Source organism: Pezoporus wallicus, unplaced genomic scaffold, assembly GCF_028554395.1.
Source record: "Pezoporus wallicus isolate ANWC-B61680 ecotype Strahan unplaced genomic scaffold, APGP_CSIRO_Pwel_v1 contig_2012, whole genome shotgun sequence".
Lineage (NCBI taxonomy): Eukaryota > Metazoa > Chordata > Aves > Psittaciformes > Psittacidae > Pezoporus > Pezoporus wallicus.
Window position 1 is genome coordinate 1 of NW_026639840.1, and position 13,445 is coordinate 13,445.

General features: G+C 42.9%; 1 protein-coding gene across 2 annotated transcripts in view; it reads left to right on the plus strand.

Annotated features, from left to right (window-relative positions):
• The first annotated feature begins 159 nt into the window (after nt 1-159).
• Nucleotides 160-13,445, plus strand: part of VCL (vinculin) — a 65,517-nt gene continuing 52,231 nt past the window's right edge. The window contains exon 1 of one of the 2 annotated variants that reach the window (XM_057416424.1): nt 160-446. In XM_057416424.1, the coding sequence (XP_057272407.1) occupies nt 279-446 (168 nt within the window). In that variant the 5' untranslated portion in view covers nt 160-278. The remainder of the gene's footprint in view (nt 447-13,445) is intronic. The other variant, XM_057416425.1, reaches the window with a different exon arrangement.

Sequence of the window (13,445 nt, forward strand, 5' to 3'; positions counted from 1 at the left end):
GCTGTGCCAGTGTGGGGTGGGCGCTGCCAGGGGAAGCGGGAGGATAGCGAGTTCGAGTCCCGCCTCCGCGAGCTTCAATTAGGTGCTGCTTCCCCGGGCTGTTGCAGTCTGCTCCGGGGCGAGTGGAGCTCCGGACGGGCCTCTGTTTTCCTCCTCTTCTTCGTTTGTTTCCTTGAGCCGAGGCCGCGGTGTTCTTAGTGGGGCGCCAGCCCACAGGGACAGAGTTTGCCAGGAGTTTGTGAGGACTTTGGGCCCCGGCCCCCCGCCCCGCCGCCGCCATGCCCGTCTTCCACACGCGCACTATCGAGAGCATTCTGGAGCCGGTGGCCCAGCAGATCTCCCACCTGGTCATCATGCACGAGGAGGGGGAGGTGGACGGCAAGGCCATTCCGGACCTCACCTCCCCCGTGTCGGCCGTGCAGGCCGCTGTCAGCAACCTGGTGCGGGTGAGTAGCGGCGGCTCCTCCGCTCCCTTTCACGGCAGCAACTTCGGCCGCCGCGGCCAGCTTTGGGGTCCCGCGGCCGTGGAGGCCCCATACAGGTGTGCCAGCCCTCCTCCCCACGCCCGCGATGGCCGCCCGACAGGCGCTTCGGGAGGGAACGACTTCCCCGACGGTGCCGCCTGTAGCAATGGCTGAGGCAGAGGCCAGGAAGGGGTTAAGTTGGGAGGCTTTCTGGACCTCTGCGGCTTCTGTCTGGCAGCCGTCTCTGGCTATTCGGGCAGCGCCGAAGGGCAGTGAGTTATCCGGAAGAGCGAGTTGTTCACCGTTTTGCTGAGGGACGAAGTCTGCCTTTTCCCCACCTGAGGAGCGGCATAATGATAAAGTGCAGTGAAGTGCTGAAGCCGCTGCTGGTTGTACCGCCCTCTCCACTCGCTGTGGGGTGCACCCTAAAACGGCTCACAGATGTCTCTGATACGCTGTGTGGTTTTTGCTGTCTTGGAAACTCCTATTTTAAGTGTATGCACTATAAAAGGCAAAATACTTACTTGGTGTGATCCTACCCTGAAAAAAAACCCACAAGCCTCCCAGGCATGTGGTTTGGTTTTTATATTGGTGGAAGCTGGCAGTTCCTTATCAGCGCAGGAGTTGAGGACAGAGTCGAGGAGGGACAGACCTGTGGTTTGCAGGCAAAGTTTGGAGCTGTAACTTGCTCTGTTACATAGCCTCGAGCGTGAATTACTGTTTTCTTGTGCAGAAACTAAAGGTGACTGAAAATCGGCTTGAATCTCTCTACTTCTTCAAAGCAGCTATGCATAGCATGTCTCATTAACATCTGAGTATTTGCAGTATGGACGTTTCAGTTGGGGAAGTGCAAATGACTCATACATTTGAAATGTTTTAGTTGCATTAGTACTTATATAGCCAACTGCATCAAAAGAATAGCAAACCGTTGCAAGGCAGAAATGTCTTGCTTGATATAGAAAGTACTGCAATGTTGCATACTGCTCTATTGCATTTAGAATTGCATAGTATACTTACCTTGCACGTAAGTTCAGTTTTGAACATCAGATGTTACTTGCTCACTTTGAATCCTGTAAAATTCTCAAATCATTCATGGCAAGTGATATCCTTGCCATTAAAATTTAGCTTAAAAGGAAATACCTGCATACAGTTAAAATAATTGGGTTGCTATTAACTGACGTGTTAATACGTTGAGATCATAAGGACTGTGGGTATAAGCTGTCAAGATGACTAATGTATGTGATGTGTTTATTAGATTTCAGCCTGTAGTACTTTCTACTGCTAGAATAATTTGCCACTTTGAGGTTTTGCAGTTTATACAGTGTAACTACAGCCCTTGGTCCCCATGACTCCATGAATTTTACAGGACCTACTGTCTGGAACGCTTCCACTTCTTGCTGACTTTAGCTGAAACTCTTGTTTTTAGGAAGAACAATTGGTCTGCAGCAATGAAGTGATGTAATAGGTGTATTGGCTGTAAGGATATGAAGCCTGAGTATATGAAATACTTTTCCTTGAAAGGAAGACTTCAGAATAATGCTTTGCTTCTTTGAGCTCAGCCTGTATTACTGTGTTGTACGACTATTTCCCCCCACTGCAATTCTCAGAAGAAACCTGATCTGATAAAGTTGCATTTATTGGAGAAGTTGAGAAAAAGAATTAGTTTTTTTCTGCAGCTTGTTAATGCCAGCTCTTCTTTCATTTTGGACTGTTTTGGAAACCTGGTTTTCACTTTTTGCTGCTAGCTAGACAAAAGGAAAGACTGTTGAATTATTATCTGTGTTAATTCACAAAGAGCAAGCAGAAGTGTAATCTGAGGTGGTACTTAAAAGGAAGATGCCCTGATCTAGCAGAATACAGCTATGACTACATTAGGAAAAATACTGAATTAAAGTTCTGTTTCCTATCTGGAGCCGTGTTTTCAGTGCGTCATTCTGAAGTGCAGAGGTGATCCATGAAACTAGTTTCACAGGAGCAGGATAGCTTATCTCATTGTAAGTCTGGTGGCTACACAGGTGATAGCAAAAATGGAATTGTCAGCATAACCAAGACAGTAATGTAACTGCTAGCTCTTTATGTTGCTTACTGTCTGCTTCGGGTTCTTTTTGTAGCATGAGTATCACAAAGTTCATGATGGTAGGTACTGATCAGCAGTGAAATTCTGCAGTAATAACTTGTCACACAGCAGCACCATTCTCTGACTGCTCAGCCTATATTAAGGACTCCACAGCTTGGAAGGTGCAATATTCCTGAAACTATTGCATCTGTAAGGAATTGCTGGTAGCAGTGTTTGAAGTGTTTAGATCCATTCTTGTGCAAGGTCTAGGAGATGTGCTGTGTGGGGAAATGGGCTAGGCTGTCGAAGTTATTAAATCAATCTTTACAAGTTAGTCTTCCCCATATTAGATACCATGGTATGCTTACTTTCTATGTTAGTTGTCAATATGTGGCAGTTCAGTTCTACTGCATCTTGAATATTCTCTTGGGAGATAGCTTTTGCAGAGTAATACTGAAATTGTTTTGAAGTAACTTGACAAAATTTCTTAACTATGAGGTAAGGTGCATATTGCCCATGCAAAATTTTTGCATGTAGAGGTAAGTGGCAGGCACTTTTTTTGCACCAAAATAACCTTTGACTGAAGCCAAGAATTTGAGGGAGAGGCTTCAGATTAATATCACAAGATTAATAATGTACTAAGTCAAGTCCTTTTTTTTAACTGAGGATCTTAATGTTTTTGTTGGCTGATACTTGGGGTGGATACGTCCCTCTTATGGGAGGGTTGGGGTTTGGTTTGGTATTTCTTGTAGCTAAAGGTGTGACACCATAAGACAACAGAACTGGTTGGGAGAGGGAGAAAATAGTCAAGCGCAGTAGGGTGGGAATAATTTAGAGCTTGCTATATAGACTATTTAGTGGGCAATGAAATGAAACTGTGAATTCTAACTGATCAAACTTCACTAGGAGGAAACGAACCATATGCTGGTTTTCAATTTTTTTTTTTTATAACTCGTTCAGCAAACTTTTAGCCTATTTTAAAAGGAGGAGTTTCTATAAAAGACAACTAAGGATAATGCAGAAATTTTAAACCTATCACATGTTATATAAAATAACTTTATTTCATAGAGGAGAAAAGTCTTTTCTTTCTAGCAGTGAATTTAGAAGCATTTATGGCCAGAGTATTGTTATATTACTGCCAGTTGGAAAAAGCAAGTTCTCCTCTGATGTTTTGAACTTCATTCACTTACTACCTTGTATGGATTCTAGCTTTCTGTCAGTACAGGCATAGCCCACTCATGTCACTTCGCTGGTTTGGACAGAACTGCTTCAGAGCAGTATTGTTGCTGCTGCTCTGCTGAATACCAACAGTACCATGGGTGAAGCTGTTGAGTTCTGACACACTAGGAAGTAATTCTTTGCACGAGAGTTAAGGTAGTAGAGGGGAACCTGAGAAGGGACTTGAGAAGTACACATTATTTAAATAGTGCATCAGGATCAGTGACTCAAGGAGGTGCTGGCTTTTCAGGGGCTGGGTCGTTGAACCAGGTCAATGCTCTGAAAGATCTGACCTGCTTTACCTGAGAACAAATGCCTGACCGTTATCCTGTTTTTCTGTCCTTCATTTTATCTGAGCTGGAGCCATCTGAGGACAGTGACATGGGTATAAAATTTCATAATGAAAGATTGAAGACATAGTCACAAATGAAATGGCTGAGAAGTTTCAGGACGGCAATCTGCTCTGGAAGTCCAGCACTTGCCTATGTGATGATGCAGCTTCTACCTTTCCATCTTCCATTCTATAGGTGCTGTCCTTTTGTATTTGAATGTGTATGTTTTATAAGTGTCTACATGCATCCAATTGCTATTATGTTATTTTTAATATAGAAAAATTGCCTTACTATTAAATTGTTAACCATTAAATTTCTCAAGAGTGTATTCTTGATGGATGCTGTGATATGCCTTTGTTTTGGTGCTGAGATTTGGAAGCTTAAAGTATAGCGACATCTTTCAGCATCTCTTGTCACTAACTGCAGCTGGCAGGTCAGACAAGGCATCAGCAAGGGTCTTTCAACTTACAAATACCCTGTCTTGTAGTCATAGTTTGTCAGATCATTTAAGTAGAGCTGGGTCAAGCACTATCTTTAAAAGTGGAAAAAAAAAAAAATGCTGTCTTGAGTAAGATTAAGCCTAACTGGAGATTAATGAGAACAACACCCTGTAGTGGTGGGTTAAAGTCATACATGTCGAAGGGTTTTGTCACTTGCTAAAGTTGTGAGGTCAGCCTATTAAAACTACTGCCAGCTGAAGCGCACATCATCTAGGCACAACTAAACCTACAGAATTTACTCTCAAAACTGGTCTAAATCTCTATCAGTACTCAGGCAGTGACAAAGTTTAAAAACAACAAACTCAAACAACCTGAACTGTTGAAGAGTTACATTTAGTGTAGCTGTAGCAGCTGTCTTATCATTGTAGTGGATGAGGAAGTAATGATGACCTGAAGCCATCAGCATGTTCTCAGTTTATATCCGTGGGCCTCTGTCAATTGAGAAGCTGCTTGGAGTTACAGATCCATGCAGGAAGAGCTGTGCATTTTCCCTGAAGAGGCTGTAAATTGCCTACTAACACCTGCAAAAACACGTGTTTGGAAACTGCCTGTGTAAATCCGAAAAACTTAGCTTGCTGTGAAATCCTTGTCATGATTGCAGCAGCAAAAGTTGAATACCTGGCGAAACATTTGGAATGAGGAGAAATGGTCTGACTGTTTTGGAGAGTGGATGGGAAAATGACTTTTTCATCCTTAAGTGTTCTTCTAGCATAGCTGACTTGCCTGTATCTGAGGGTACACAAGAGAAGTGAGCTGTTGAGGACATCTTGGTGTTTATTGAGAGGAAATCAGCTTGCAATATTTATGGGTTTATTTATTCACTTATCTTGGAAGAGGATGGAGAAGAAAAGAAAAAGGTAAGCTCTCTCCTTGTGGAATTTTCTGCACGTGACAAAAGATGGCTCTCAGTGGATTTTATTTTTTGGGGGGGAGCTGGGAGGGTTGTGTTTGGTTTGTTTTTTCTTGTTTTGTTTTTTTCTTGATGTTTGTAGCTTGTTGTGGGATCTGTATAGATCTGCCTTTCCCCATCTCTGGGGGTTATCTTTAAGCTGAAAGAAATGGACTGATAAAGCACCTCATCTAAGCTCTACAGATCTCCACCTTAATTACAAGCAAATGAGACGAGTAGAAGAGCCCTTATGGTAGTGTGAGAGAGTAAGACTTTTCATAATAGGTTTCTAGATCTTGTCTGTGTATAGTAGAGGGAGTTTAAACCGTAAAAGTTTCCTTCTTTTTTGAAATAGAACATTCTACTTGAGTGTCTCTGCAATTTCTTTAAGGATGATTTAACATATTGTGAAAACTTTGGCTGTATGCTCTGAGGAAGTTGATAAAACCCATTAAGGTATGTTCACAGAAGGAAGAGGGAGAAGACTAGATAATTAATCAGACATCAAAAACGCATAATAAACTCCTTACTTGTTTTTATCTGTTAGGAATTGTCTTTACAAAAGTGATAAATTAGCCTCTGATTTGAATGGAATAATCTCTTTGTTCTGTTATTATGCTTGGATACTTAATATACACCAGTCTCTTCCATCAGCTTTAAAAGTAATCTTTTGTTCTCTGTTCCTTTAAATGTGCATAGAGGTGGTTAGTGCCTCCATTAGTAATTACATGCAGCTTGGGTTTTGGTCGTAAAACCTGAGAATATTATTATGGAATGGATAATGTTAAAGTGGCAGCTGAAACAAAAAGTTCCATATGCCAACAATATGGTGTATTCCGCTGCTTCTCTAGAAAACTTAATGTGTGCTTTCCGCTGCCGAAGTGAATTACACCAGTGAGGGAGGAGTTGTGAAATCCGTATTAATGTTTAGTGATAGACTCTTGTTCTGGACTTGTAACTTCAGTGTTGTGTAGTTTTGCTTTGTGCTTTGAAACAAGACGTTTTTCTCCACATAGTGGTACTGAACTGTAGACATAGAATTCCTTTTATAGAGTTTACTAAAACAATGAACCAAGTAAAACATGATTCAGTGTTTTTTACACTTAGAAATGTGTTGCTTCAGAACATAAGTGGGGTAATCTATAGGTGTCTTCCAATTCCAAATATAGTTAAAATTTGAATTGATGAAGCAAGTCTTTCAGAGTTGTTTTAAAGATGTGTTAGCAAACACATGGTGTTAATGCTAGTTACCGGAAATGATGCCTGAAATCATTAACTGGTGGTTGCAAATTCTGGGTTATGTTTCTTGTTCCAAATCTGCTAGAATTCTTAAATAAAGCCAACTTCTCTGTTGTTCAGCTTTCGTCTGTTCCATAGCTCTTGTTTCTGATTTGTTTTACTAAGTGTTAGTGGCTCTGTATCTTTTCACCTCAAAACCAAACTAGCTACTGTTAGTAATATCAATCTTCTGCTGCCATTCTTCACTCTGAAAAGCAAGTCAGAGTATAAAACTGGACCTTAAACATTGCAATATAATGATTTTTGGTTTTATTTTTTTTGTTGTGGGTTGGGTGTTTTTGTTTTTTTTTTTTAACTTATTTTTACTTTAGTGACACAAGTTCTAGTCTATCACCCAAACACTGAGGGCAATTCTTCTTCATGTAGAACTTGCCTCTGTGATTGTGATTCTTGATTCCTGGAGAATGATAACATTCCTGGCATTTATCTTTAAACAGAGCAGTATGAGGTCTTACTAAAGACCATTGTCGTTACCTAATTTAAACAGTAAAGCATCTTTTTTATGACTAATATAAGTGTATCCATGAAATTAATTGTAATGTTTAATTGTAAATTTATTCCTTAATTTTCATGACATACGGCAAGAGAGAATGAAACCTGAATAATGTCCTGTAATTTGAGTATAAAGCAACAACTGGTGTTGATGCATGGAAATGCACCATAGATGAGTGGTTATAGCAAGTATTTGCATTTCAGGAGGCACTCTGTGGGTATGAGAACTTGCTGCATGGAGAGATGAAATCATGAAAGAAGTCTGGATCATCTTTTCAGTTACAAATATTTCACCAATAATTATCCCCTTAAAACATGAGCCTAGCATCTCAGCAACTGGATTGATGGAGGTGGGTGTGGAACTCTTAAGTACATGGAACTCAGGTCTAGTTTGTTCCCGTAGTAGTTTCAAGCCCTGGTGGATCTGTAAGAACATGAAAAACTGATTCTCTAAATCAGTAGAGGACAAACCTTTCCTTTTCTTGGTTTGCCTAATAATTTAAATCTACTGAGCTATGACTTGTACTTGCCCCTATCCTGAGACTAGAACCAAAATTTTTTTTTTTGAAAATGTGTAGACTAACTGTCTTTATTCAGAGTAAGAGATATGTTTCCATTATTTACATTATGAATAATGATCATTGGATAATAATACTGGCTGATGAAAGGGAAAGAAGGCTAAAATTTCTCTTAACTGCCAAAGGCTTTCTATGATTACTGAAACTGTCAGCTCATATTGATTCTTAGTTGATGATGGTCTCTAACTCTTCTCACTGAGAGAACCTGTATTGGAACAGTTGCTGAGTACCCTGATTTCATGGATAGGGTAGGAAACTGATGATTCATGACGGAGTTCTCCCACGAAGAGTCAAGAAAACAAACAAGCTGTTCCTGTAGAAAACTTGTGTGTCTTGTTGCTGTTGGCTTAGAATCTCTATGAAGACACCTTTTGTAATAAAACTGCATTACATTTTCCATCAATGGTAACACCCACAGAAGAGCTTCTTTCACAGAGGATAGGTTTTCCTTGTGCCAAATATTCAGCGTGTCTCGGGAACCTGTGGTTGTCAAACACGGATCTTCCCTGCATGCTCAGGTAACATTCCTCCTGAGTCACCTGTCCAGACTTCTACCTCTTGTGTCCCTGCTTTTCATGTCAATTTTGCCAGGACCATTCTCTTCATCCATGTAGGCCTCCTGCCACCTTTGCTTCACTTCCTGCTCATCAAGGTGAATGTTCCATGTTTGAAAGACATGATCCTTGAAAATCAACCAGGCATCTGGAACCCCTCTTCTTTCTAAGATTGTATCGCATGGTATTTCTCCAAGTAGGTCCCTGAGGAGGCTAAACTATGTTCTGAAGCTTAGAGTCTGACTTCTCTTGTTTTTTCCTTTCGGGATCCTGAAATATCATGGTCACTGCAGCTAAGGTTGCACCTGACCTTTGTGTTCCCAACCAGTTCTTCCTAGTTTCTAACAGCAGGGTGCCTCGTATCTTTGGCTTCTCAGTCTCTCTCTACCTACTAGTGAAAGGTGATATTTACAGTTTAGTGTGTGATAGGAGAGGCACAGTATTCATCACTGCAGTGGAAGTAAGCAATTTTCATATTAAATTGATTTTTCTGTTGTGGCCTAACAAGGTTTGACTTGAGCAACTATCTTGCCTAATCTTTTTTCTTAAGTACACGTGGTGCCTAAATTAAATAATAAAAAACAGAACTGAGGAAAAAGTACTGCTCTGGCTTGTTTTACAAGCTTTATGCTCAGGTATGTTTGGGTATGCTGCAACTGTTCTGGTCTCAATACTCTACAAACTAGAGTTGTCAGTTAGGATATAGTAAATCTTGTTTGGTAGTTCCAAAATTGTTTCAATTCCTTAATTGTCCTAAAATGTACCAATTAGTTAAAGGCACTCTCAGTTCAGGTTACCAGTAGACAAAGACTAAAAGCTCTGAAAACTTTGTTTTGGAACAGATATAAATGTAATTGCATTTGCAATTCGTAAGGATATTCAGGCATACTTAATATTCTTGTCAAGGTGTTTATCCAGTAATGAATCGTTTTAAAGTAGGTGATAAAAAAGATTGCTTTTTGCATTTTCTTTTTAATAGACCCAGAGGCCATACCAGACTGTGTTCTTTTCAATGTTTATGTTTTGATTGTGGAAGTAGTAATTACAATGGTATTAAACTTGAACTGCATTTTAGTAGCTGAGTCTTTGCATCAACTACAGACAAGCCTGTCCCTCCTCAAATGCTGAAGAGTGCGTAAGAAAATAGCTGTAAAAATGAATTTCTTAAAAGTGGATAGAATCATAGAGTTATAGAATAGTTAGGGTTGGAAAGGACCTTAAGATCATCTAGTTCCAACCCCCCTGCCATGGGCAGGGACACCTCACACTAAACCATATCACCCAAAGCCTCGTCCAACATGGTCTTGAACACTGCCAGGGTTGGAGCATTCACAGCCTCCCTGGGCAACCTATTCCAGTGCCTCACCACCCTAACGGGAAAGAATTTCCTCCTTGTATCCAACCTAAACTTCCCCTGTTTAAGTTTTGACCCATTACCCCTTATCCTATCACTACAGTCCCTAATGAAGAGTCCCTCCCCAGCATCCCTATAGGCCGCCTTCAGATACTGGAAGGCTGCTATGAGGTCTCCATGCAGCCTTCTCTTCTCCAGGCTGAACAGCTCCAACTTTCTCAGCCTGTCTTCATATGGGAGGTGCTCCAGTCCCCTGATCATCCTCGTGGCCCTCCTCTGGACTTGTTCCAACAGTTCCATGTCCTTTTTATGTTGAGGACACCAGAACTGCACGCAGTACTCCAGGTGAGGTCTCACAAGAGCAGAGTAGAGGGGCAGGATCACCTCCTTTGACCTGCTGGTGACGCTCCTTTTGATGCAGCCCAGGATACAGTTGGCTTTCTGGGCTGCAAGCGCACACTGAAGCCAGCTCATGTTCATTTTCTCATCTACCAACACCCCCAAGTCTTTCTCCACAGGGCTGCTCTGAATCTCTTCTCTGCCCAACCTGTAGCTGTGCCTGGGATTGCTCCAACCCAGGTATAGGACCTTGCACTTGTCATGGTTAAACTTGGTAAGGCTGGCATCAGCCCACCTCACAAGCGTGTCGAGGTCCCTCTGGCTGGCATTCCTTCCCGCCAGCATATCAACCAAACCACACAGCTTGGTGTCATCGACAAACTTGCTGAGGGCGCACTCAATCCCACTGTCCATGTCAGCAATGAAGATGTTGAACAAGACCGGTCCCAACACCGATCCCTGAGGGACACCACTCGTTACTGGTCTCCAGGCGGACATTGAGCCATTGACCACAACTCTTTGTGTGCGGCCATCCAGCCAGTTCTTTATCCACCGAGTGGTCCATCCATCAAATTGATGTCTCTCCAATTTAGAGACAAGGATGTCGTGTGGGACAGTGTCGAAGGCTTTACACAAGTCCAGGTAGATGACATCAACAGCTCTACCCCTGTCCATCAGTTCTGTAGCCCCATCATAGAAGGCCACCAAATTGGTCAGGCAGGATTTCCCCTTAGTGAAGCCATGCTGGCTGTCACCAAGCACCTTGTTGATTTTCATGTGCCTTAGCATGCCTTCCAGGAGAATCTGCTCCAAGATTTTGCCAGGCACAGAGGTGAGACTGACTGGTCTGTAATTCCCCGGGTCAGCTATTTTCCTCTTCTTGAAAATGGGGTTTATATTTCCCTTTTTCCAGTCATCGGGAACTTCACCTGACTGCCGTGATTTCTCAGATATGATGGTCAGTGGCTTAGCAACTTCATTTGCCAGCTCGTTCAGGACTCACAGATGGATTTCATCAGGACCCATGGACTTGTGCACGTTCAGATTTTTAAGATGGTCTTGAACCAGACCCTCTCCTACAGTGAGCGCAAGGTCTTCATTCCCACAGTCCCTGCGTCTGCCTTCCAAGACTTGGGTGGTATGGTCAGAGCCTTTGCCAGTGAAGACCGAGGCAAAGGAGTCAGAAGTGCCAAAGTAGTACTTTGAGAAATGGTAATTATTTCTGTAACCCTCTGAGTTGATGGGGAGCACTCTGGCATATGCTGGGTAAAGCACAAGTGTCACCTTAGCTAAGTCATTGTGTGATGGCAGACAGTAATGTCTGTAAGCCATGTTGGCTGTCACCAATCACCTCCTTTTCCATGTGCCTTAGCATAGTTTCCAGGAGGATCTGCTCCCTGGGAACTGTTGCTTTAGTTCCCTGGGTTTTCTCTCCCCCCCCCCCCCTTTTTTAAAATTGGGGGTTGTTTTTTCTTTTCCAGTCAGTGGTAACTTCATGGGACTTCCATGACTTCTGAAATATGATGGATTGTGGCTTAGCTGCTTCATCTGCCAGTTCCCTCAGGACCTGTGGATGCATCTTACCAGATCCAATGGACTTGTCCACCTTCGGGTTCATTAGATGGTCTTGAGCCTGATCTATGGAGTGTGGTTTTTCATGCTCCCAGTCCCAGCCTTTGCTTTCTGCAACTTGAGTGCTGTGGCTGAAGCACTTACTAGAAGACTGAGGGGCGGGAGGGGGATGGAGTTGAGTACCTTAGCCTTCTATGACAGGGCTGCAGCACTGGTGGATAAGGAAGAGCAACTGATGTCATCTACCTGGACTTGTACAAAGCACCTGTCACTGTCTTGCATGGCATCCTTGTCTCTAAACTGGACAAGCATGGATTTGATGGGTGGGCCACTCGGCAGATGAGGAATTGGCTGGTCAAATTCAAAGAATTGAAGTCAATTGGCTCGGTGACTAAGTGGAGACCAGTGAGAAGTGGTGTTCCTCAGGGGTTGGTATTGGGACCAGTGATGTTTAAGATCTTTGTTGATGACATGAGCAGTGGTATTGAGTGCACCCTCAGCAAATATTCCAATGACATGAAGCTGTGTGGTGTGATTGTCACGCTGGAGGGAAGGGATGCCATTCAGAGGGATCTTGACATACTTGAGAGGTGGGCCAGCGCCAAATGCAAGGTCCTTGCATGTGTGTCAGGGCAATCCCAAGCACAACTGCAGGCTGGGCAGAGACTGGATTGGGAGCAGCCCTGCGGAGAAGGACTGGGAGTGTTGGCTGATGAGAAGCTCAACATGAGCTGGCAGTGTGTGCTTGCAGCCCAGAAAGCCAACTGTATGTTGGGCTGCCTCAAAGGGAGTGTGACCAGCAGGTCAAGGAAGGGGATTCTTCTACTATTCTGCTTGAGTGAACCCCCCTGCTGCAGTACTGCGTCAGGCATAAGGGTGTGGACCTGTTGGAGTGAGTCTGGAAGGGGCCATGAAGATGCTCAGAGAGCTGGAGCACCTCTCCTATGAAGAAGGTTTTGCGAGACCTTCTAGCAGCCTATTGGTTGTTTAAGGCCAGCTGCCAACTAAGTACCATGTAGCTGCTCTAACTCCCCCGGCACTCCCCAGTAGTGTGTGGAGGAGTATTGGGGAAAAAAATGTAAAAACCTGTGGGATAAGAACAGTTTAATAATTGAAATAAAAGATAATAATTAACAGGAGATTACCATTATTAACAACAATAATAATGGTAATAATAGGAAAGAGAGAGGGGAAGGAATAAACCCTGGCGGGGGGGGAGAAACGCCCAAAGTGATGCGCAATACAATTGTTTACTAATGCCCAGCTCATCCCTGAGCAGTCATTGGCTCCTCTAGGTACCTCCCCTGGAGGTCATATACTATGGGATATATACCCATATACTATGGGATGGAATATCTCTTTGCCTAGTTCAGGTCAGCTGTTGTGGTTGTTTCCTCCCAGCTTCTTGTGTCCCTTCTCACTGGCAGAGCATGGGAAACTGGAAAGTCCTTGATTTAGAGCAAGCACTACTTTTAGCAACAATTAAAACATTGGTGTGTTCTCAACATTAATCTCAGACTAATGCGAAGCACAGCACTGTACCAGCTACTATAGAGAAAATGAGCTCTTATCCTTTCTGAAACCAGGATACAACCTTCCATTATTTAAGGGGGGTCTACAAGAAAGGTGGAGAGGGGCATTTACAAGGGCATGTAAAGATAGGACCAGGGGGTGATGGCTTTAAAACAGACATGGATTTAGATTGGGTATTAGGAAGAAATTCATTATTGGGATGGTAAGACATTGGAGCAGATTGCCCAGAGAAGTTGTGGCTGTCCCATCCCTAGCAGTGTTCAAG